The sequence below is a fragment of the Passer montanus genome, unplaced genomic scaffold, assembly GCF_014805655.1.
Source record: "Passer montanus isolate IOZ18808 unplaced genomic scaffold, ASM1480565v1 scaffold73, whole genome shotgun sequence".
Classification (NCBI taxonomy): domain Eukaryota; kingdom Metazoa; phylum Chordata; class Aves; order Passeriformes; family Passeridae; genus Passer; species Passer montanus.
In genome coordinates, this window is record NW_024372481.1 from 804,256 (window position 1) to 829,491 (window position 25,236).

The window sequence follows — 25,236 nt, forward strand, 5'->3', positions numbered from 1 at the left end:
TTTTGCAGCTTTCCCAAACCCCTCGGATTTTATGGATTCCCACAGCACTTCTGTCCCCCCAGCTGAATCCCTGCAGAGGATGGATCCCCCTGCTCCTGCAAGCACCTCTGGCTGGCTGATGTGCACACAGAGCTCCAAACCCCTCACCTGGCACGGGGAGCCAGCTGATGTCAGGAGGCTGCAATTCACACCCCTTCCCCCTTGCCTGGGCCTTTTCCCCCTTTCTCCTCCCTGAATAAAAGTTGGAGGCAGCTTAGGAGCTGGCTGCTCTGCAGCTCTTGGAGCACGGGATGGGACTGAGCAGGGATGGAGTTTTATTGCATTTTGGTTGCTTGGGCTGTAGATGTGCAGATATTTAGTGTGGAATAAAACGTGGTTGAAGGCAGGGGGAAGATCCAAGTGGCAAGGACAGCTCAGACAAACGTGTCATCCATGCAGTGCCTGATAGGGATGAGGAAATTTCCAGCTGTTTGCTGCTCCTTTATTATCTGCACTGCTCCCTTGGCTTTGCCATGTGTTTGTGATCTCTCACTGAGGGCCCAAGATTTTAGGGTTGTAGAAACTTTGAAGAGCTGCCTAAGAATGGACATCTATTTTCTGTGCAAATACTGGGCTGAGCTTCTTGGTAATGAACATTTCTGATTTTATAAAAGCTCTGCTCGTGCTCCTTCTTCTCACTGCTGTTTGTGCTGATGGACACGATGCAGCCAGGTGGGATGGGGTAGAGAATCAGAAAAAGTGTTAAAAAATAACTGTGGGTTGAGATAAGGACAATTTAATATGTAAAGCAAGAGAATCAGAAAAAGTGGGGAAAAATAAATAATTGTGGGTTGAGATAAAGACAATTTAATAGGTAAAACAGGAGATTCAGAAAAAGTGGGACAAAATAATTGTGGGTTGAGATATAGGTGATTTAAGAAGTAAAACAAGATAATCAGAAAAAGTGGGGAAGAAATAAATAATTGTGGGTTGAGATAAAGACAATTTAATGGGTAAAGCAAGAGAATCAGAAAAAGTGGGATTGTGGGTTGAGATTAACGTGGTTTGATAGGTAAAGCAAGGAGAATAAAGCAAGGAGGTCTTCCCCCATGGCATGCAAAGCAGGGCTTTACCACAGATAATGATTTTTTTGGGGAGGGCAAACACCATCACTTCAGGTGTACCCCTCTTTTTCCCTCTTCCCAGCACGCTGGGCATGGTTCCACAGGAATCATGGAATATCCCTTGGATCTGGGGCCCCTCCCAGCTCCTTGTGCACCCCCAGGCTGCTGAAGGAGCAGCAGAAAATCCTTTGAGTCTGTGCAAGCAGTGATGAAACCTCCCGGTGTTATCAGCCCCGTGTTCAGCCCAAATCCCAAATGCAGCCCCACATCAGCTGCTGGGGTGAGATTTAGCCCTCCCCCAGCCAAAACCAGCACAGCCCAGTTTGCTCTGGGCCCTGCTGGGCTGGTTCATGTTTCTGACACCATTTGGCTCCAGCTACCGAGTCAAAATTCAGAATAATTTCATTTAAGGGTTTAAAGTCAGGTGTGGCTGCTCCCCTTCTGGAGCCTCCACCTCTGCTGACGTGAGCAGGAGCAGATTAGGAAGTTAATGAGATGCAGATTAGGAAGTTAATGAGATGCATCACTTGCATGACTTAATTGATGTCCCAGAGCCCTGAAGATGTGGAGGTGAAGCTGTCCTGCCCGTGCTGCCATGGGATGTCAGGCAAGGTCTCCTCACTAATTAGAGCCTCAGGACAGAGCCCAGTGGGATGTGAGTGAGGAAAGGAGCATCTTGCTTCGTGCCTTTAGTTAAAATTCAGATTTTTCCCTCTTTTCTGTGAAGCACACGTGGATTTTTGGCCATCCAGCTGCAGGTTTGGGTGCAGGAATCCTGCTGAATATCGTGGAATGATTTGGTGGGGATTGCCTGGACCCGAGCTGCCTGAGGGGAGCTTGTGCAGCATCTTTACCTCCTCACCTTGCTTCATATCCCAGAACATTCCCCGTGGGTTTTCCTGCCATCCCAAACACTCTGTGGGATTATTCTGCAGCCTCTGTCCCTCAGGGAAGCTTGCTTTGGTGTTTGTTTCCAAAGAACTTTTTGCCTCAGCTGAAGAATGGGAAGGTTTGTATTGCAGTGGTGGGAAATTCCTGATTTAAAACCTTTCCCTCAGATCAGGAATTTCCTGCCCAGTGCTTAATCTCCAGGATGTGCTTGAGTGATGGATGCTGGCTGAAGAGACCCAGGGAAACCCAGCTCCTGTGCAGACAGCTGAGCTGCTCCTGCCCTCAGCCAGTGCCTTTGACCCTGCCCTGCCCTGAAGGGACACTGACCTTGCACTGAAAGCACATTTCAGCTGGGTTTGAGGCTCTGAGGATTGATTTGTGTGTTGCAAGCATCATTTGGAGCCCAGCAGTGCCACCCCTGTTGTCTCCTAATTCTTCTTTCTCCTTTTCTCTTTGCAGCTGAACCTGCAGACCTCTTGAAGGTGTTAGATTTTCATAATTTACCTGATGGTATCACAAAAACCACGGGGTTTTGCACAAGCAGAAGATCTTCAAAAGAAGCAGATGTTGCTTACAGAGTAACAAAAGATGCTCAGCTCAGTGCCCCAACAAAGCAGCTGTATCCTGGTGAGTCCAGCTTTTGATTTGTCCCATGGAAATGTCTGATTCCTTCATCTCCCTGGTGTGTTTGCAGTGGTTTTGCTCTTTCAGGGGGCTGCAGATTTCCATCCATCAAATAATTTCCTGTTATCCCTGTGTTTGCACGAGGTGGTGGCTGTCACTGCAGAGGAGGTGCCTCCCTCCCAGACTGGGAAATTCCTCCTCTCTCACTCTGGCAGGGTGACACCAGCTGGGGACAGAGGCAGAGGAGCCCAGGCCGGGTTTTGTTCTGTGCCTGGGGAGTGCCCAGCACAGTGGGATCTGCTTCTGGGGCTCTGCTGTCCCTCCTAACACAAATAATCACCAGATAAAAATAACTGAGACTGGCCCACAGCAACAGATGTCCTGAGAAAAGTTGTTTGGAGGGATGGGAGGCTCTTCAGGGGAAGGCACAAAGCCCTTGAAGAGCACTGCCCATTTGATTGCTGCCTGAGCTGAATTTTTTGGGCCGAGTTATTATCACTGTGTGTTTGTAAGAAGAAGTTGTGGACCCAGACCTGCCTGAGAGAGGCAGTCAGCAGCAGAATTGTTCCTTCCCAAGGCATTCAGGTGTCACTGATTCACCTGAGGGAAAGGAAAGGAAAGGAAAGGAAAGGAAAGGAAAGGAAAGGAAAGGAAAGGAAAGGAAAGGAAAGGAAAGGAAAGGAAAGGAAAGGAAAGGAAGCTGCTTCTGCCTGGTATGAAAGGTAGGAGGGAATTTAAGCAGGCACACACATCCTCCCTCAGTGCTTGGGAGGGGATGAATGGATTGACTGAATCAGAGCTAATGGGCTGTGCCACCATCAATGCTCTTAATTAACCCGGGCATCCCTCAGCCCCAGCCTGGCAGAGGCACAAATGAAGGCTTGGAGGCTGGGCTGAGGATGTGCTCCCAACCCTCCCCTCGTTGCTGAGGTTCTTTCCAGCCTTCATCATCATCCTGCTGTGACAATAATTGTATTTAACCCATGGTGAGCAGGAGCACAGGCTGGGTCTCACCTAAAAACTGAGCCTGATGTGATGAGGGCAACATGTGACAGGCTGGGTTTCATTGCATGGCCAACCCTTAGCAAAGGAGCTGCTCAGTCTGACCTAAAGCTGGGCTTAAATGTCTGCAGAAGGGCAAACCAGACCCTAAATTTGTCTTTATTGCTGCCCAGGGCAGGAAAGTTCTTTCTGATGCCAGATAAAATCTTTGTGTGCCCACCTGGACAGGCCGTGCCTTCCTGTCCCTTCATGGCATGTCCCTGAAGTGACTTCAAATTTTAGGCCTGGTGTCTACAAGCTCCAAAGTGTTCAGAGGAAATGTTCCAGTTTGGAATATCCAGCTGGGGTGGATTTGAGAGCTTCCAGTAGTTTCTGTAGCCACTGTGACCAGTCTTGCCTGGTCACTTTTTATGTGAGAGAAACCAGCAAATGGTGGAGTAAAAACAAGGCTGGAATATTCTGGCTGGTTGTTTAACAAGGGATTGGATCACAGCAGGTCTGACCTAGGGAACACAAGCACAGAGAGCTGAGCCCTGGAAAAAACTGAGCCCTGGTCCTGGAGAGAGCTGAATCCTGGAGAAAACCGAGTCCTGGTCTCAGGGGAGAGCTGAGTCCTGGAGAGAACAGAATCCTGGTCCTGGAGAGAGTTGAGTCCTGGAAAAAAACTGAGTCCTGGTCCCAGGGGAAAGCTCAGTCCTGGAAAAAAACTGAATCCTGGTGTCAGCAGAGAGCTGAGTCCTGGCCTTAGGAAAGAGCTCAGTGTTGAAGATTTTCTTGGTTGTCTCTTTTATACCTTATTGCTTTTATATCCTCACCCTCACTGAGTTCATGGTTTGCATCTTCCTCCAGTGGGAAGATCTGGATGGAGTTATGGAGCAGCTTTTCCATAATTTCATCTCCTGGACAGCCATGGGGTGTTTGAAGCAGCTCAGCCCCTCTTTGAAAACTTCCAGAGTCCTTGAGGCTTCTCTGCTGCTTGCTCAGGAAATAGGGAGGAGCCAAGTGAAGAACTCCCAGTGTTTTCCAGCAGATCCATGGATGTTTCCTCATCTCTTCAACAAGATGTGACTTCAGCTCCCACCCCCAGATGAGAGAGGGGATAAAGATAACAAAGAAATGGCAGGGCAGTGTCCCAGGGGATGTGGTTTTAGGGCTTTTGTGTCACCAGGAGGGTGGGTTGGAGCAGAGCTTTCCCTCCCTGCTCCACAGCACCCTTGGCAAACGTGCTCTGCACGGAATATTTTCTGCTAATTAGAAGTTGGTGCTTTTCTAAGATGTAATTTCATGGGCTTTGCACTCTGCTGCCACAGCCAGCAAAGCAAGATGTATGTGTGTGTGTGTATATATATATAAATACATATATACAAACAAAACTTGTTTTTTCATGCTCAAAAGAGTAAAAAAAAACGCTGAGATGCTTTTTGTCCTGGCTCCCTGAAGAAGTCCTGCTTCCCAACAAAATCTGTGCTTTTCCAGAAAGAAAAGCAAGAGAAAAAGAAGCAAGAAAGGCAAGGGTTTCAGTGGCAGGCAGCACAATGTCATTTGTGTGCTTCCATCAAATTTGCAGTTGTCATTTGCCTTCTCAGAAATCTCTGTTAGAGCTTGAACAGTCACCCCTGAGAAAAACAAGTCACTGCACAGCTGAGAGTCTGAAGGAAAAGGCCAGAAATTGGTGACACCATTGGAAAGCAGCTTTGCTTTGAAGAGGAAAAGTGTAAAGGCTCAGGAAATGCCACTTTTCTCTTTGTGTTTGTGGCAGGAATGGGATCAGCTCTTTTCTGATTTTTGCTGTTCAGCAGCTCAAGCTTTCCTGCCCTTCCCAGACCAGGAGCAGGACTCTGGTTTAGGCTGTGTTTGGCTATACCTGGATTAGGAATGTTAAGGATATAGTTAGTAATTGGTCTCAGGAGCAGGACTCTGGCTACACCTGGATTAGGAAGATCTCAGGAGCAGGACTCTGGTTTAGGCTGTGTTTAGGCACCCCTGGATTAGGAAAGTCTCAGGAGCAGGACTCTGGTTTAGGCACCACTAGATTAGGAAGAAGGTCTTAGGAGGAGGACTCTGGTTTAGGCTGTGTTTAACTACACCTGGATTAGGAAGAAGATCCAAACTTGCCCTGTTTTGAAGATTTGAAGGCCACAAGTTTCTACAAGAGCCTTTAATCACCGTGCTCAAGCAAGAAGATGCTCAGCCTGACCCTGGCTCATCCACTGGAGCATCCCATGGATTCAGCCATGCCCACCCCGGAGCTCTGCAGCTTCAGCAGGGCTGGGGGCTCCCCCCGTGCTGTGGGAGGTCCCACAGGGTGGGTTTGGGAGGCTTTGGCCACGGGGTGGGAGCAGGATGCCAGCCAGCCCCAGCGATGGATGCGCAGCATCTCCCAGCGTGAGCTCGTTTGAGGAGTGAATCCAAGAGCAGGGCTCCATCCCCAAGCCTTTGTTGGATGGTGTCTCCATTGTTTTGGAGGGATTTGGGTCAATTTCTCCCTGCTTGGTGTATTTATGCTGATGTATTTATCAGTATTGGTGTGTGTGGGGATGTGTTTTCATCCCTCGTTCAGCAGCCCGGGTCATTTCTGCCTCTGACAGTGCAGGCATTGTTATTTTGCCAGGACAGCAGAGCAGTAACAGAGTAATGTCAGCTATAATTCATCCATTATGATTATTTGGGTTGAGAAACTCGCATCACCATGGAGACATTTTGATAATAATGAAAAAAAAAATTAAAAGCAGCTTTTTAATGAGTTGGCAGCTTGTCCAAGTTGAAAGGTACTGTATTGTGGGTTCATAATGAAATTTTGGACATGAACTATTTTACATAAAAGGCCCAAATCTGTAGGCTGTAATTGGAGCCAGGAAGGCGTATGGTCCTGCCTCAGTCCTCCAGGAGGGTTTGTGCACAGGGGAGGGAGATAAAGCTCAGGGCATCCTGTGGGAGGCACCAAAACCAGAACTGCTTTGGCCAAATATCTGGGGCTGAGTCCTGGGGATAAATCAGAATATAATGGCATTTAATTCCTGACTGGGAGGCCTCTCTGCTGCTTCCCAAATGTTATTTACCCAGGGTGAGGGAGATTAACTTGGTACAAAGTGTTTCTCCATAGGTACCCTCAGTCATCCCCCTGAAATTCTCCCTTTGCTCTGCAGCAATTCAGTTTTGATGCAGCTCCTGCCTCATTCCCTTCCCTGCTGTAGGCAGAGAAATACATTAAAACCACTTTGTTCCTAAAAATTAAAGCACCTCCCAGTCAGGAGAGGGAGAGGATGAGCTCAGGGCTTCTGTGTTTGAGCTCCAGCTCTGCTGTGGTGCCAAGAACTCCCCACTGCCACGTTCCTCATCCCCTCCCTGGGTGAAACCCTCCCTAGGAAAAACCTAAAGTAGTGAAGGAAATCTATTTGAAGCTTCTGGGCACTGAGCTGGATGGTTTTTGTGGTTGATTTGGCTGCACATCTGCAGTTTAAACAGGATCCCTGTGTTCCCTGGGTGCCACCAGTGCCACACGTGTCACAAACCCCACGGTGGGGCTGCCCCACTCTGCTCTGGTGGAAGATTTCTCCAGAGGGACAAAGCAATCCTTGATTTGCTCCTGAGGGAGATTCCCTGCAAGCCCCACACCCTGAAATGAAGCATCAGGGGGGCTGTGTGTATAATTTGATTAAAAAATCTTCTTTATGAATGCTGCTGGTGGTTTTCAAGCTGCCCTGTTTGGGTGCATCCAGGATTTTCAGTTTGGGCTCATTTTTTTCAGTCTGAACAGTGGAGAAACCCAAAGATGAGAGAGGAATTTGGGTTTCTGCAAGAAGGTGATGCTCAGATTGAAACTTTAAATGTGTTTGCCTGGCCTTGCAGATTGACCCTGCACTGACAGGCTTTAATGGCTTTAATCCTCCAAACCTTGCAGAAATAAAGACAGAAATCACCTGTGATCAGACACAGCTCTTTCCTGAGAGGAGGAAAGGTCAGGAAATGAGATGCTGTTTAATAAGCAGACAAATTAGCATTTTCCATTGATTGCCAGACTTATTTCCTTTTTCAGATTTTTTTCTCTGTGTGTGTCTGCAGCAACCCTGAAAGCCAAAACCACGAAATCCTCTGTTCTCATCTGGAATGAACAAATCCTGATGCAATTCTCTGCTCCCTGAAATAAAAACCCTTCAAGATTGTGTTGATGCTTGATTTCCTCTGTCCCTTCGACAACTTAAATTCATTTGGAGCACCCCATGAAAGTTTTTTGCTTTGTGTCCTAAAAAGGTTTAGGGGGGCTTCTTTTGGAAGGGTTGGGTGCAAAAAATACAAATTTAAGCCAATGACTTCTGTAGAACTCTTGTTTCCCCAGCACAGGGGTTTCACCCCAGAGTATTTGGGGGAAAGCCACGTTTTCAGCTGGCCCTATATAAACATTTAGGGCTGCTGATGTGCACACATCTGGGGACAAACCAGCCGTGGCTTCTCAGACAACAGCACTGTTGATGTAGGGATTATTTCCGAGGAAACCTCACTAACCTCTTTGCTTTTCCACTCCAGCTTCCCCCTTCCCAGAGGACTTCTCCATTCTAACCACTGTAAAAGCGAAGAAAGGAGGTCAGTCCTTCTTGATCTCAATTTACAATGAGCAAGGGATCCAGCAAATTGGTGTGGAGTTGGGTAGATCTCCTGTATTCCTGTATGAAGACCATACAGGAAAGCCAGGCCCAGAAGACTATCCTCTCTTTAGAGGCATTAACCTAGCAGATGGCAAGTAAGTGACATTTTGTGCACCAAGGAAAAAAACAGTTCATTGTTTGTATCCATGCCAGCATGTTGAACATTGTATAAAATAGGAATCGTGCCTGTAGAAATGTATTTGCACGCCCCTGGCAGCTGACAGGTGCCCCAGTCTGTCATTTTGCCCTTTGGTGGATTAATTTGACATCTGTAAGAATTGTAAATGAGCAGTCAGTGCTGCTGTCTGGTACTTGTGGGGATAGGGACATTGATTTTCCTGCGAAGGGCCTTTAAAAAAAAATCAGTTTGTGCTGAAAAATCCAGGCTGAGGCTTGTGCAGGGCTTAAAAAGAGGGTGGAAAAGGGAGGCAACAGTGTGGTTTTATCCCCGCTTCTTGCTGAAGCCAGAGCTGGCCCTCTCCTGCCTGGTTTGGAGGGATGAAAGCTGTCAATCAGCATTGCTCTTGCCAACCAACCCTTTAGGCTCTGCCCAGGGAGGATTTCCACGAAGGTTCGCAGAGCATCAATTCCCGAAAGTTCATTTTTTGTACAATCATTGCCTTGTCCTGCAAAGCCCAGCCTGACACGTCTGTGGGCTGTGTTCTCCCAGGTGGCACCGAGTGGCTCTGAGTGTGCAGAAGAAAAACGTCACCTTGGTTCTGGACTGTAAAAAGAAAATCACCAAGTTCCTGGACCGCAGCGAGCATCCCATCATCGACGTCAACGGCATCATCGTGTTCGGCACCAGGATACTGGATGAGGAGGTCTTTGAGGTGAGCCATGGCAAGGAGCAGCTCTGGAGCTGTTCCACAGGGGTGATGAGACATTTCCAGCTCGTTTTTGAAATTTTTGGATTTTTTTTTTTCCATAGTAGAACGCTGTTGTTTGTGATTTTTGAGTTTTTATTTTGACTTTTTGTGGTACTGATGAAAACTGGGGGCCAGGTGGCCTTGGTGGAATGAGCTCCTCTGGTTTCAAGCCCTTGCTGGGGTTCTGGATCATCTCTGCACTGGGATTTTGGAGCTCTTGGCACATTTAAACTGGGAAGGGCTCACAAGGTTTTCATCCATCCCCGAGCTGGGATTTAGAGCTGCAGGGGCAGTGAATGAAGGCTGAGGGAAGCAGCTCCCTCCCAAGTCCCAGCTCACCCTGGGGCTGTAGGAATTTGCTCTTTTTCCACTCATTGGCCATGGATTCTTGCTTCTTTTGCTCTGTGACACGAGGGGACTCTCCTTGACAGCTTGGTTGGCATGGTTGTCACCTCCCACACTCTGCTTCCAAAGGCAAAGCAAATTCCTGAGGGGTGGGATGTTCCCGTGAGCCCCTGGGAGGGAAGCAGAGAGGCAGAGCATTATTTATAGACAAGGTACAGATGGGAGAAGCTTTTTCCCATAGTTCAGCAGCATTTTAATGTCTGCATTTCCCTGGCAAAATCAACTTTTGTGCTCTGCTGCACTTGTGAGATTTTCGTGGGGATGAGAATCCCGTTCTTGATCTTTCTTGTGAGCTGGAATTGTTTCCTAAAACCAGCACCAAGTGCAATGGGGTGTGATCAAGCCCTGTTGATCTCTAGCTCTTTATTTTTATGGAATTTATTTAGAGGAAGAGCTGGATCTCCTGGGCCTGGGAATATCTCCTATCCCTGACTAATCAGAGCCATAGCAAAGCCAGTTCTTGCCTTCATTTTGCTGTCACTCAGAGGGAAAGTTCCAGTCTGTTTAATATTACCAACATCTGGGAGCTGCTCTGCTGTAAACAGAGCAGGAATCCTGGGCTGGGTAGATCTGCCAAAATCCCAGTTACAGAGTGAGGCCTGGATCTCGAAATTGTATTAAATTAAGAGACGTTCCCTGGGAAGTTGAAGGATTAAAATGGAAAGTCAAATCTGGGTTTAATGGGCACTGGAGTGTCTTTCACAAGTGTTGGACGTTCTGCCAAATCTTACAGCACTGGATGCCGTGTTTTGATTTGTTACATAAAAGTGGTGAGTTCTTCTCCAGCTCAGGTCCAGTACAGCCACTGGAAGGACTTGGTGTCACATCCAGGCTGGATGGAAAACCTGCACTTTCATTTTGTGAAATAACAGGATTTCCAGAACTGCCTCTGAAAGCTGGGGAGTTCCCAGGTGGTTTTTGGGGTTCACCTGACTTTGGGGCAGCTGATTCCTCTGCCAGGGAGGGAACTGAACCCAGGTGTTCATGGGCGCTCCCTGCTCCTCTTTCAGCCCTTTCCATGGCCATGGCTCCCCTGCTGAAAAGACTTTAAACCCTGAGGGACTGATGCCTCAGGTTTAGCTTTTCTGTGTTTCAGGTTCTGTGCTGCTTTAGTGTGTGGGTCTGGGCTTCACATTAAGGGATGGTGAGCTCTCTGCACAGAGCAGGGAGACAAAACAATTCCTGCTCCAGCTGGGGACCAAGGACAAATGATCCAAATCTCAGCCCAAGAGCACAAACAGCGTGGGCTGGAGAGAGAAAAACAAGAAGGATGGGACTGCAGGGGCTAAAGCTGGAACTGGACAATGAACTCCAATCTGCAAATAGAGCAGAACTCATAAAAGTGAGAGGCCCCATGACTGGTTGAGCATTTTGTGACCATTTTGGTTCATCTTGGGTGCAGCCCTGGCTGAGCTCTTGTGCTGCCCAAGGTGGATCCATTGAGGAGACCCTTTTAATACATCCCTGCTGTAGCTCTGTCCAGCCTCTGCTCTAGCTCAAGGACCTCCTCGGGTTTGGGGTACAAAGGAGCCTCTTGCCTGTTCTGGCTGTGAGCTCAGCTACCAGATCTTGCTGGCACTTATAAGAACTGGGTCATCAGAAAATACTTTTTTTTCTTTGTCTTACATGTACTGATATTACACAAGATGGATATAAACCCCCTCTAGTTCTGATATTTATCCTTTATTTTCTTTTTTTTTTTGCTCACCTCCTCACGCACCACTGAAGCCACCAGCAGCTTTAACTGGGGTGGAAGAAGCTTTTCTGAAATCAGTGGACTAGAACCTAATTTCCTTCATATCTCAGCAACTCCATTTCCTTTGGCCCCTCCTTTCTCCTTTCTGCAAGGCTAAGCAGAAGCTGTGCAGGCTCAGAACAAAGGGCTCCGTTTCTGTGTTCCTGGAAAGCTGAGGGTTTCAGGAGCACGTGCAGGAGGCGAAGCTGCTGCTGTCCCACCCAACCTGCAAACCCCAGCTAAGGAGGTTTTCTGCTTTGTTGTGTTTGTCACTTTTGCTGGAAATTAAAAGAACCCAGTGAGGTTGGTTTGGAGACAGGGCTGAGGTTGGCTCTGTCTCACACAGGAGCTGTAAAGCAGTGGGAATTCATCTCCTCCTTGTCAGGACTGAAATCAAACCAGCCCCAAACACGTTTTGTTTTGGAAGATGTAATTATTGAGAGGCTGGGGTTGTGAGGGGAGCAGCTCCAGAGCCCGGATGGGAACTTCCTCACTCGTGTTCCACTGCAAAAAAAAAAAAAACACCAAAAAAACACTTTAAAAAAAAGCCTGGCAGGAAAGGTTAGAGGAGTTTCAAAATATTTCTCTAGCAAAACATTCTTCCAGTGGAAAAATGACTTCCTCTCATTAAAATTCAATTAGCTGGGAGGCTGTGAGGGTCTCTGTACAGGACTGGGGAGGGTTGAAAAGGGGCCAAGCCCTGGGCCCAGGTTGGACAAGTTGAGTTTTGTGCTGGGTTTGTTGTAAACAGGAGTTTACAAATGGCAGGACGGGCTCTTGCAGGGCTGGGAGGATTCAAGCTGTGTCTGAGGGGATGAGACTGCAAAGGGATTTTTTTTTATTTTGCAGGGAGAGAGGGAAGGACAAAAATCCAGCCCGTGGTGGGGGATAAACTTTCTCTGCTGCAGTCAGAGGGGTTCCTGTGGTGTAGCAGCACTGGAGGGAGTGAAACCATGTGAATGTGTCTCAGTTTTAGAGGGAAAAGCTCCTTTTAATTTGCTTTCCTTTAAATATAAATTAGAAACCAAGTCCTGGTGGTTGAGTGTAGGAATAGAGAGAGGGGGAAGCTTGGGAAAGGCTCTTTTGCAGAAAAAAAAAAAAAAGCATTTTCAGCCTGAAAGCCAGGAAGAATTCCCAAACCATCCTGGTGATGCCCATTTTGTGCCCATGGTCTGTCCCAGCTGGATCCCAGCAGGGAATGGGGGAATCCCTTAACCCACAGCTGGGGGATCTTTGTGGGGGGAAAATGCCCCAAAATCTGGGGCAGGGAAATGTTTCCATCCCTGGGCTGAATTTAACCCCTTTGTGGGGCTGTTTGGAGGCATCTCAAGGAAAAAGCTCAATGAGCAATTTGGTTTCTGCAGCAGGAAGGGGCCCAGCCCTGGTTTTCTGCTCTGTGGTACTCCAGTGATGAGCAAAATGAGCCTTGCTGCTCCATTTTCCTGCTGCATTTCCCATTTTGTCCCCTGATTTTCCAGCCAGGGGCTATTGTGTGCTGATAAAAGTCTTGTACAGCCCCTGGCTCCAGAGCTGGAGTTGGCATCATTAAATTGTGCCGTGGACATGGGTGAAAAATTGAGTAGGTTTTGGCAAAAATGCTGAGGACAGCCTAGGAACAAGTGACTGCTTTTGCTGCCAATTTTTTTTTGGTTCATCTGTGTAAAATTTTGCAGCCTTGTCCCACAAGTTAAGTGGGGTTTTGACCCTCTTGGTTTGCAGCAGTGTCTGGAGTGGCTGAACTGACTTTTCCCATGTGTGGAAAAGCTCAGAGCAGGAATATATTGCTTTTTAAGGTCACTTTTGTGGCTCCTTTAGAAGACAAGAGGAGTTAATTTTGTGCAGCTGAGAGCCATAACTGTGTCTCAGTGGTGTAGTTGGTGCTGTAAAACCTAAAAAAAAAGTGGATTCCTCTGATCTCAGCACCTGTGGCCAGGAGGGGCTGACAAAAATTGTGCCAAAGCCTGTCCTGGGATGGGACACAGCACCCTGGAGGGTGCTGAAAGATGCTGCTTTTGATTTCCTCTCCTCCTTTGTGATTTTTTTTTTTGGTTTGTTTGTTTTTCTGAAGCCCACGAGTGAAATCAAGCCATCAGAAATGGAGGGAAAGCAATTTGGGATGAGCCAGAGAGGCCGGGCAGGGTGCCAGAGGTGCTCTTAGGGCTGCTGAGAGTTCCAAGGCAGCTCAGGACAAAGCAGGACAGACACATCAATGCTCCCAGCCCAGACATTGGGGCCCTTCTGCTGCTCTTGGGGTTGAAATGCCACCTCTCTTTTCATCTTGGGCCTTGTTTACACTCAAAAAACCAATTATCCCTGGGGTTGATAATCCCAGATTTCATTTCACTCTCATCAGGGTTTTCTCCTTCCCTCCTCAGCTCTTGGCTGTGGTGTCTGCATCTCTGGGAAGTGCTCTTATTTTCTAAGTTTTGTGGGTTATTCTACTCTCAGCTTGTAAGGTTGGATCAAAAGCTTTTGATTTAGTGGAAGGGGTAGAAATAAAGGGATATTTTTGTACACGTGGCCGCATTTTATGGTGGTTTTTGCTTCTTTTGGGGATGGAGAAGTTTCAGAGCCTCCTCTTGCAGGCAGATCTGCTGTTAACACATCAAACAGCTCTGTCCACTCCAGGAGGAGATTCACTCTGTCTCTCCTCCAGGACTGGTGTGCTGGGGTGCAGAGAACTTGGAGAAACTCCTGCTAATTTAAGTTAGAATTTGTCAGCTCCTCAGGCCTAAATCCACGTCTAATTCACATTTAGACCCAGCTTTGCCTCAGCACCTCTGTCGTGGCTCTTCCTGGTGGCAGGAGGGTCCTGTGCAAACACCAACGGTGCCAAGGTGTGGGGGAACACTTCTGATAGAGGGGAAGCAAAAAATTCCCTGATTCAGGAGGAATTCCTTCAAGGAAAGGGTGGCCAGGCATTGGGAATGGGCTGACCCGGGAGGTTTGGAGTCCCCAGCCCTGGAGGTGTCCAGGAAACACCCAAATGTGGCACTCAGAGCCCTGGTTTGTGACAAGGTGGGGGTCAGGCACAGGTTTGGTCCAGTCTTGGAGCCTTTTCCCACCTAAATAATCCTGGGATTCTGGGATCTTCAAAGCAGCAGCATCCCCAGAGCTCCCCATGAGCTCAGAGCTGGACCCATCACATCCTGCAGGATCTGAGCTCGGCCCAGAGGCTCAGGAAGGAGCAGGGAAAGCCCAGATTAATGAAGCTTTTGTTAAACTCCAAAAAACATTTTAAAAAATGAGTGTTTTTTACTAACCTGGATTTGTCTGTCAGGATGCACCACGGATCCATGTTCCCATTTCTCTCTCCCTGCCTTGGCAGGCTGCTGAAAGCAGGTAATTTACAGAGCTGGCTGCCCGCTCTGCTGGCCCTGCCAAATCTGATTTCACCTCCTTTGCTGCAGAGGCTTTCAGGGAGTGCAAAGAGGGGATGTTTTACACCACCACCATATACCACGGTGTGAGAGGATGGAAAATAAAACCTCCTGAGCCAGCATTTAGGGATCTTTATTGAAGATGTCTGTAGCTTTCCCCAGTCTCCTAATAATTCTCCATTTGCTTGCTGGTTTTCTCGTCATTCCTTCTGCTTTGCCTTATTTTTTTTTTTAATTTTTTTTTTTTTCCAAAGGATCCTCTTTAAAATGGTGCATTTGAGACATATGGATTAAATCACAGCTCTGGGCTCTTCCAGGAGAGCAGTGCTGCCTAGAAAATGTCTGCAATTATTGAGGATTATGCCTCTGGATGGGTTTGCAATTAACAGGGAGGTTTTTGGGGCTGCAGTCCAAGCGATGCAGTCGATCTGATCAAAAATGTGAAATTTGGCCCCATTTGGCAGCACCTCAGCCACAGCATCACCTTACACAGGTGCCCAGGGACGTCATCTGGTTTTATCAGGGAGGGAGGGCAGCACCTGGGCCAGAATAAGAATTGCAAACCAGCTTGTAAAAGTGACTCTGTGCTTTCATTTCCACCCCAGAGTGGCGCTGGCTCCTCTGACCCCTCAGTGCCAGGTGCCAGCGAGGAAAGTGAGAGCCTGGCTGGAAACATCAGCTGGATTGTTTGCATACACTCTGCTGAAACTCTTGTTTTCCATTTCCATTCGCTGGGTAATTGCAGGTTCAGCCATCTGGCCTACACTCAAGCTTGGTGACTGGGTCAGGCTTGCCTGTAATGATGGAGCCTCGTTAGTCATGATTACAAAATACACTTTTTTTTTTTTTTTGTTTTTTTTTGGGGGTTGGTTTTTCCGTGGGTTGTTTGTTTTTTTGGTTTGGTCAGTGGTAAATTCCATTTCATGAACTGTCAAAGCAACTGTGTTGGCATGTGTGGATAATTAGTGCCGTTTGCTGGTATCGAATGCCTGCGGGCCTCTGATAGCTTACAAAGCACTTTATTGTTCAAACAGATCATAAAAGTGCTTTTATTGATGTTTCAAACACTCCTGCAGTCTATCATTTATCTTTTCAGGGTGCCAAGTGAAACATCAGCCTTAGGAAGCTGCGTGGTCTCAGAGCTTGTCCAGATTTAAGGCCTGGTTTTAGGAGGTGCCACCACCACCACTGGGGGTGGAAAAGATGAATTTTTAATGTTCCTCCCACCCCAAACCAGTCTGGAATTCCGTGATATGGGTGGTTTTTGGGCCGGGATGGCACTTTTGAGGGTTTTGTTGGCAAAGGGTGGGAAATGCTGAGGAAATGGGGCTCTTAGGCCTGAAAATGCAGGATTAATGCTCTTTGGGAATTCCTGGTGGAGGAGTGGGACCTCATCCCTGGCTGAGGAACCACTGCTGCTCTGGGCACTGTAGCTGGGATGTGCCAGTGGAAAATCAACACTTTCTTGGATATTATCCCTCAAACAAGCAGTTTGTTGGGTACCAGGGGCTCCCGCAGGGGAGCTGGTTTGGAGGAGCATTTTCCAAAGGGATGCTGAGGGAAAAGTGGGCTCTGCCATGGGTTTGGGATGCTGCAAGGCTCTCCATCCCTGCTGGCCTGGAGGGGACAGGCAGCTCATGTCCCCTTTCCCTGGCCTGGGTCCCTCCTGCAGAAAGGGACTAAAAAAACCAGAGGAAAACCGAACAATCTCTGTGAGGCAAAACTCATCCTGTGGAGCAATTTCCAACCCCGCCAGGGACTCTGTGGGATTTGGGGAGCTGTGCCTGGTTGTTCCTGACATCCCCCTGGCAGAGTTTTGTGTTTCAGTGCTGGCAGGCCCGTTTGGGGGCTCGTTTGGGGTGATGGATGCTCCGAGGTGCGGGGTCATTACTCTTCCAGCCCTGGCTCCGTTTGGAGTTTGTTTCCCCCCTCCTTGGATGGGAGGAGGGAGGAGGGGGATGAATTTCTTCCATGGAAAGTCTGAGGAGCAGGAGGCTGATTGCAGAGCCCAGACAGGCTGATGTAATGCTGGAAAGCTGCTCCTCTCTCCAGTGACATCATTGCAAGGTTTGCAGGGCTGCTGTGGACAGGGGGATCTGCAGGGACAAGGATGGAGTTTCAGGGGCAGGAAAAGAACCACAAAGGGATTTGGGAAGGAGCAGCAAATGGATGTGTTTGGGAAAGATGATTTTCCTCAGCTTGAGCAGCGGGAGAAAGCCAAATCCTTGTGCTTTGGGGGAGAAGTTTCCAGCTGAACATTCTTGGCAGCACCCCTGAGCAAGATGGAAAAGGGATTTTTGGGAGCAGAGCGTGACAGGGAGTCCTGGCCCAAACCAGGGCATGTTCCCCTTCCCTGCTCACTTGGGAACCTTGTTCTTCTTGGGAGGTTATTCACCAATTAGGCCTATTTGCATAAAAGTTAATTTTTTTTTTTTTCCAGCAGAAGCCTGTAAATAGGAAAGAATCCTTTTTTATTTCCAAAAGGGTGGTGGGTTTGGATTGTTGCAGTGAATTTGCAGGAAGTAAAGGCTCATCCGAGCCAAACCCTAGGAGCTGGAGGAAGAGGATGATGAGGCTGAGCAGGGTTTGTCCTTGTCAACCTGGTGGTGCTCAAGCTGCTGCTTCTCTGCAATTTCAATCTCTTTTGCTATTTTCCTGCCTTTTCCCACTTTTCTGAGGAAAGGACAGAGTAAAAACCCTTCCCAACCTAAAAACCTCTGGGCTGACTCCGTGTTCACCCCCTTCCCCCATCACTCAGGCCCGAACAAATGAAACACATGTTCCTCACACATGGTGAGGTCTTTCTAGTCCTTTTTTTTTTTCTTTTTGGAGGCGGGCTGGGCTGCCTGCCAAAACCCAGAGGAAAATCCAAGCCCACTGCAGACATCCCCAGCGTGCAGGTGTAGTCCTCCCTCTGACAGAGCTGAGCAGGCTGCAATGGAAATGTTCCCAATCAACACATCCCCCCGGGCTGGGAGCTGGAAGAGGGGACTCCTAATGATTTATGCAGAAGGTTGGATGGGGATTGGGGTGTCTGGGAGTTTTCTATCCCCTGCAAGAACATGGAAAAATAAGTCTCTGACCGTGGGTTTGTTGTTCTGCACACACAGCCAGTGCTGGCTGGGGTTCAGGAGGTCAGACCTGCTTGAACAAACAGAGCTTTGGCCACTGCAGGGAAAAGTGAGGGGGAAATCGCTGCTGAAAGTGACTTTTGGGTGCTGTTCCCTGCTCTGGAATGGCTGCAAACACTGCAAGGTTCTCCTGAGACTTTGATGCCTCGAGCAAATTTATCTGCAGGTTTGGTTTGCTCTTCTCCAAGCTTGCTGCTCAGAGAGGTGAGATTTGAGCTGGAGATTGAACAAACAGAGCTTTGGCCACTGCAGGGAAAAGTGAGGGGGAAATCACTGCTGAAAGTGACTTTTGGGTGCTGTTCCCTGCTCTGGAATGGCTGCAAACACTGCAAGGTTCTCCTGAGAATTTGATTGCAGGAGCAAATTTATCTGCAGGTTTGGTTTGCTCTTCTCCAAGCTTGCTGCTCAGAGAGGTGAGATTTGAGCTGGAGATGCTCAGAAGGGTGAGATCCAAGGGTGAAATCCAGGCTGGGGATGCTCAGAAGGGTGAAATCTAGCCTGGGGATGCTCAGAAAGGTGAAATCTAAGCTGGGGATGCTCAGAAAGGTGAAATCCAAGGGTGAAATCCAGGCTGGGGATGCTCAGAAGGGTGAAATCCAGGCTGGGGACACTCAGAAAGGTGAAATCCAGGTCAGGAATACTCAGAACGGTGAAATCCAAGGGTGAAATCTGAGCCCTTGGGATTCTCATCCTCCACTGCATCCAGTCCTGTTCCTTCATGGGTTTGCTTTGGAGAGCCTCGTTCCTGGGATGAATTTCACACCTGATTTTCAGACCCCAGGTGTACAAACACCAGGAATACTCAGAACGGAGAAATCCAAGGGTGAAATCTGAGCCCTTGGGATTCTCATCCTCCACTGCATCCAGTCCTGTTCCTTCATGGGTTTGCTTTGGAGAGCCTTGTTCCTGGGATGAATTTCACACCTGATTTTCAGGCCCCAGGTGTACAAAGCTCCCTCCCTTGGGATGAAAATTTGGGGCGTTATGCAGGTTTTATGCTTAAAAAATCACAGAAAGATCAGTTTTCTCCAAAGATCTACAAACACAGCTCCCTCCCTTGGGATGAAAATTTGGGGCATTATTTCATGGAACTATGCAGTTTTATGCTTAAAAAAATCACAGAAAGATCAGCTTTCTCCAAAGATTATCCAAGTCCACCTCCAAGGCAAGATTTTAATTTTTTTAATGCTGAATTTGAGGTAGCAGATGCTGCATAGAATAAATGAAACCCAAATCATTTTTCATGGCCAGAAACAAAGAACCCAATTGAAAAAATACCTTGGGGTGTGAACATTAACAAAGGGCACATTTGAATTTCCTGGAAAATGAGGGAGGAAGGTGTGTGGATGAGAGGTGTCACACCTAGGTTTGCACACCAGCTCAGCTTTCCATTTCCTCAGCAGCCAAATTTCCAGCAGTGGTGGGAATTAGCAACAGGAACCTGCACAAAGCCTCCTCCTCGGGTGGTCCCAGCAGGTTCCTGTTCCATGGTTGGGTGATTGTCGCCAGCCAGATGCAGGAAAATCCTTTTCCAACCAAAATTTGGTGTTGAGTTGCATTTTCTGAGTGTGTCAGCAGATCTCCCCGAGCTGAGGGGCGTAATCCCATTTCTATCCCCAGATAACTTTGGCAGCCAGGTCTATTTTCCCCCATATTGCCTTTAATCCATAAAACCTGGATTCTGTGTTCAACTCCTGGGGCAGAAAACGTTCCAAGTGCTGATTGAAAGCCTCTGTGCACACAAAGCCCCCTTGGTCCTGAGCCACCTTGGTGTGGAGGAAAGCTCAGGGTGGATCTTGGGGGTGCAAATCCTGTCTGTGGGGCCGAGGAAACAGCAGCTCCACTTCCACATTCATTTGGCTCTGAGGGGAAAAAATAAATGGAGTAAAAGCAAGTTTTGGGTATCTCAGGAGGCTGCAGCTGCTGTGGGGTGGGACTGGAAGCCCTGATGAGCTCTGGAATCCAAGAGCCACCCTGAGGCACTGGGAGTGAGCCCAGGTGGGACTGGATCACCTCGGAGGTCCCTTCCTTCCCAACCCATTCTGGGATCTCAGGATTTCTTTGCTGCCCCCTCCCTTTGTGTCTGAAGAGCAGCTGCTCCTCCAGCCCCTCTTGTTCCCCACCTTCCCCAAATCCTCTCCTTCCCTGTGCATCCCTGACCTCCGCTGTGGCCAGAGGTGGGAATGAAACCCTCTGGATCTTTGGGATCAACACCTCCCAGGCAGCTCTGCGACCCTTTTTTTACACTAAAACCCAAGAAAGTGCCTCCACTTCGGCTCAGTGAGTTCTCAAATGAGTAACTCAATCCAAAAGCTTTGCTTTACTCCATATTTTCCACGTGAGAGACCCCCTCACAATCCACTGGCGTATCCATCCTCCTGTGGGCAGCAGAATTCCTCATTTTCCAGAGATGAAAGGGAAATAAATCAACGTGAAACCAGAGCCAGGCAACGGTGCAGAGGGGGAAGACACAAAAGAGCAGCTTTGTGCTGGGCTCGTAATGAGGGGGAATCTGTTTTTAACCCATCCCTGATGGTTCACACATATGTCATGGAAAAAGAACTCCTCCAGGAGAGCTCCAGGTTATTGGCTGATTATTTGATTTGGAGGGAGAGGGGAAACTTGGAATGGTGTGAGCAGGGCTGGGTGAGGAGGTGACAGCAGGGGGATGGGGTTGGGAGAGGGAGAAAGGCAGCACTCAGTGGGGTGGTGGAGGGAATGGGGAATTGGGGTCAGGGCTGCAGGAACAAGGAGCCAAGGGAAGGCTGGGCAGCCTTGAATTTGGAATTGGGTGGAATTTTTGTAGCCTTCTCTCCAAGGAAATTCCTGCAGGAACAAGGAGCCAAGGAAGGCTGGGCAGCCTCAAATTTGGAATTGGGTGGAATTTTTGTAGACTGTGCCTCCTCTCCAAGGAAATTTCTGCAGGAACAAGGAGCCAGGGGAAGGCTGGGCAGCCTCGAATCTGGGATTGAGTGGAGTTTTTGTAGATTGTGCCTCCTCTCCAAGGAAATTCCTGCAGGTCTGCAGGAACAAGGAACCAAGGGAAGTTTGAGCAGCCTTGAATTTGGGATTAAGTGGAGTTTTTGTAGCCTCCTCTCCAAGGAAACTCTGCATTCCCTGTGGACAGCCTGGATAGCAGAGCCCTGCTCGGATGGGGACAGCAGCCAGGCTGTGGGGATGTCACCTTGGTAAGGTGACAGCAGAGTGGTGGCACAGCCCAGGCTGGCCTGGCCTACCTGCTGCTCAGAGAGCAGAGCAGGACAAGGGGAAACGGGGCCTTGGGTGTCTTCCAGGGATCCCTAATGAGTGGGATGAGGAAAATGGAGAAAATCTCTTTTTTGAGGCTGGCCTGGGAGCGCAGGGCATTGAGTGTGGGTGTCCTTTGGGGTACCCCACACACAAAACCAGGGGATTCTTTCAGAATTGCTTCTGGCCCCATCCTGTCCCCATCCCAGCATTATTCAGTGCCAGTTCCAGGGCTGGCACGGCAGGGCACACAATGCCACCCATTCATTTGGCCCCATTCAGTTCACACAGGCCTGGGCTGGGCTTTTGTGGGATTTTTCTTTTCTTTATCGTTTTTTTTTTAAATTTCCACACTGGACACTGAAGGTCAGGCTGACCCTCTCCTCCTTTATGTAAATGTCTCCCACAATGTGCAGGCCATGATTTAATGCAGCTTTCCAGAGGGTCTAAATGAGGTTTTTGGGATGCTGTCCATGGGATTGAGCCTTGCTTGGCACATGGGACACTCGGGGTGGCTCTTAGGGACAGCACCACCATGTCACCCTCTCCCATTGCTTTGTCCCTGCATGGAAATTTCTTTTCCTGACTGTCAAGATGAGGCTAAAATTGCAAAATTCCATTTTCAGGAGCTTCACTGAGTTATTCTTCATAAGCATATCCAGGCAAGCAAACGTTTTGAGCAAGGATAAAGAGATTTTTTTTGGTGAATAGTCTCATTTGCTGCTTCAGAAGCATAATCTGACTTGATGCTTCAATTAGGGAACAAAACCACTCCATGTGAATGTACCTGAGCCAAATCAGCTCCTGTTGGAAAATAATGGGAAGGAACTGCTGGAAAAACTGCTGCTGAGGGGCTTTTCACACTGGTGGTTTTGTGAAAGCTCTGGAATAGAGAATAACTACCAAAAAAAGGGTAAAAAAGTCCATGTTTGAATTCTGGAGAGGTATCTGAGGGATGGGTTTGGGGGTTTTGAGGGATCTCTTGCTATGAAGTCCCTCTCAGGGGGTGAGATTAATATTATGAACAGATGGAGGGTGCCTTGATTAATAAAACCCCTGAAAAACTCACATTTGAGCAGCTTTTCAAGGATTCCTTTCAAAGTTATCCTCTGGATTCCCGCTAGGAATTTATCCTCTGGAGGGGGAGAAGGAAAATCCAGCTGTGCAGGGACCACACCACCAAGGTCTGGATGGAAAAGCAGTGAGAGCACAGCACATGGTGATTGTGGGGCCTCTATTCTTGGGGCTGTAATTTGTGTGTAGAACGACAGAAATGCTGATTTGGAGCCACCAAATGAGGAGTTTGAAGGCAGAAATCACAGAGTGCCAGGCTGCTGTGTGGTCATGGAGGGGAAAAAATAACTCCAGGGAGTGTTTGGAGGGGCAGGAATGACTCCAAGTGTGTTGAGCAGATGGAGCAGCCGCTGGAAAGGCTCAGCTGAGGTCACCTGGGTGGCAGTGCCAGCCTGGATCTGCTGACAGGTATCCACAAACCCTTGGATCTGCTGTATCCCATGAAATCCCTCTGGAATCTGTTAGCTGAGACCTGGGCACGCTCCCTTTGCTCCTCCGTCTGTCTTGGAGCTGGAAAATTGAGGGGAATGTTGGGGGTTTTTTTCCATGGATAGGCACAAAGGCAAGGAAAACTGCTCATTTTGTGGTGCCTCAACCCATCTTTTTCCAGCAGCTGTGGGAATTGGGAAGCCCAGAGATGCTCTGGGATTAGCCAGGGCTGGATTCCTTCTAATTTGTGTCTCGTGGTTGCCTCAGCTGCTGGTAGGGACATGAAAGGGGTGGTGGGGACATTAAAGCGATGTTTGGTGCGTGCCTGGGTCTGATCAGAGGAGAGCTCACCACAGACAATGCTCTGGGATGATTTCTTTTCCTGAGCTGTCTGTTTCCATGACATTTATAGCAGTTTAATTATCCTGAGCCTCTTTTCCCTGTCAGAAGAGATTGAAATCAGCCGTCAGACAGAAGAATGATTGGGACAGACAGACACACCTGCGGCTGCACAGAGCCATCACCCAGGGCTTGATTTTGGGGGGAAAGCAGCCAAAAAAATGCAGTGTTATCCTAATGAATTCATGAGAAGAGAGAGCTTCCTCATGGCTGGCTTTAAAGCTTCAGATGAAATCCCTCCACCAGGTTTCTGGAGCTCACGAGGTGAACACTGAGGGATGAGCAGTTGTGAACTGGGTGAAGGAGTTTCCCTCTAGGAAATGCCTACAACAGCCCTACTCCAAGTCTTTCCTCTGAGTAGGATCCTTGTAGGGAGAGATCCAACCCTGCCTGAGCTCCTTGTAGGGGTTAAAAATGATCTGGGTGGGACTGGAGGCCCCACACAGGAGAGGTTTGTACCTACCCCAGCTCTGAGCTCACCATCCCCTTCCCTGTGGTGTGGCTGTGCCAAGCACACCCCAAACCTGCTCTTCTCTCCTTCCAGCTCTTCTCAGAACCCAGTTTCCCCCTTTTCAGTCCAAACTGGACAGGGGGAGCAGCAGGTCACACTCTTTGCTGGGTCCATGGGAGTTTGGGAGCAGCCAAAGGAAACTGAGGCATCTTATGGGGGTTTTCTGCAAGCAGGTTTTTTACCTTTTCTTTTTCCCTTCTCCCCCTGAAATCCAAGGGACGGCTTGCCCAGCAGCTCCAAAGTCAGCCAGCAGAGGAATTCTTTCTTCCAGTCAAGCCTGGTTTGTGGCATGGGTTAATTAGATCCAAATTGGATCCAGTGTGAGGTTTATAACCCAGGGAGAACCTCAGGTGACTCAGCCCCAGCTCCTGTCCTGCAGAAGTGACAGAAATCCCCCAGAATTCCCCAAATCTGGGTGGTTTTTCCTCTCTCAGTGGAGGAGCTGGTTGAAGTCAGCACTGCTTGACACCTGAAGGTGTCACAAGGACAAATCTCCAGGCTTAGAGAGCCAAAATCAGCCTCAGCCACGCGGTCACGGCATCCCTGGGATCCCTCAGGGTTATCAGCACCCAGGGACACCCAGGCAGGGGCAGCTGCGTGTGGGGACATTTATAAACTCCCTCTGAGGGTGACCCACCACGCAGCTGCTGCTGCTGAGGGAAAATATCCACTTCAACGGGATGAAATTTGAACTAGAGTTTAATAAAAACCTGTGGTTCAGGTTGCTGGTTCTTCACATGTGTTTCTGATCTGCTGGGGGGGCTCAGGCCATCTGCTCAGAGCACACAATTAAAAAAAGAAAAGTTTAAAACCGCTCATTTTGCAAATGTAAGGACTGACTTTGCTCTCCAGTTTCATTTTCCTATTGTTATGTTCTCTCTTTATTGGGGTGGAGAGAAGTAGGACTGTCAGGGGTTTCTTTTTTCTTTTCTTTCTATTCTTTGCCCTTTAAAAACCAGAACTGTGCCATTATTTTCCCCCTTCTTTGCAAAAGAGCTGCAGAAACCTCTCAGATGATTTTTGCCTCTCAGATGATTTTTGCCTGTGCTAGCTCAGTGCTTGGAGAGAAGAAAGAAATATAAAGCAGCCTTTTGTCCCAGCAGCCCCTTCCCAGTCCAGCCACCCTTCCAGACTGGGACTGCAGCCCCATCCTGCTTTCTGTGGCCAGAACTGATTGTTTTGCACCCAAAAACCCCGGGAGATAAATTGTGGTTTGTTCAACAGACATAAATATATAAAAATAGCCAAGCAGAGTGGCTGAGCTGGTTGTTGATTTAAGGATATGTCTCTCTCTAGGTGTTTTTAGCAGCTTTGTTTTTTTTTTAAGGCACCTTGGATGCCTTTTCCCCTTCCTGCAGTCCCCACTGCCTGGCTGCTTTTCTCTGGCTGCACCTCCCCATCCCACTGAGGTCAGTGAGGAGAAATGCAGAGAAATGCACTTTTAAGAAGAACCTGGAAAAAAAGAAAAGTGAAAAGCAGGGGAGGAAAAAGAAAGTGAAAAGCAGGGAAAGCGAAGTGCAAGTGAAAACCCAAATCTTGCCAAGATTTGGTCCCAAAGGGCTGCAGTGGTGATGCCACCAGGCTCCCAGGGCTGATGTCAGGCAGGAGGAAAACCAGAAGCCACAGAATCATTTTTCCTCAGGGTGGGTCCTTCTCTCTGGTGGAATTCCCTGCAGCAAACACTAAAAAAATGCTAAAAACCCACTTTTGTGCTCTGAAGGGGAGCACACAGCCCACGTCTGGTGGTTTGGAGCCCCAGACATGAGTCAGGGGACAGCTGGACACGTCCCCTGC

The 25,236-nt window shown here is 48.5% G+C and overlaps 1 protein-coding gene across 2 annotated transcripts in view; it reads left to right on the forward strand.

Annotated features, from left to right (window-relative positions):
- COL5A1 (collagen type V alpha 1 chain) overlaps positions 1-25,236 on the forward strand; it is a 126,807-nt gene that overhangs the window by 26,372 nt on the left and 75,199 nt on the right. For both annotated transcript variants that reach the window (XM_039730718.1, XM_039730719.1), the window contains exons 2-4: positions 2,454-2,621; positions 8,145-8,358; positions 8,934-9,096. In XM_039730718.1, the coding sequence (XP_039586652.1) occupies positions 2,454-2,621; positions 8,145-8,358; positions 8,934-9,096 (545 nt within the window). The remainder of the gene's footprint in view (positions 1-2,453; positions 2,622-8,144; positions 8,359-8,933; positions 9,097-25,236) is intronic.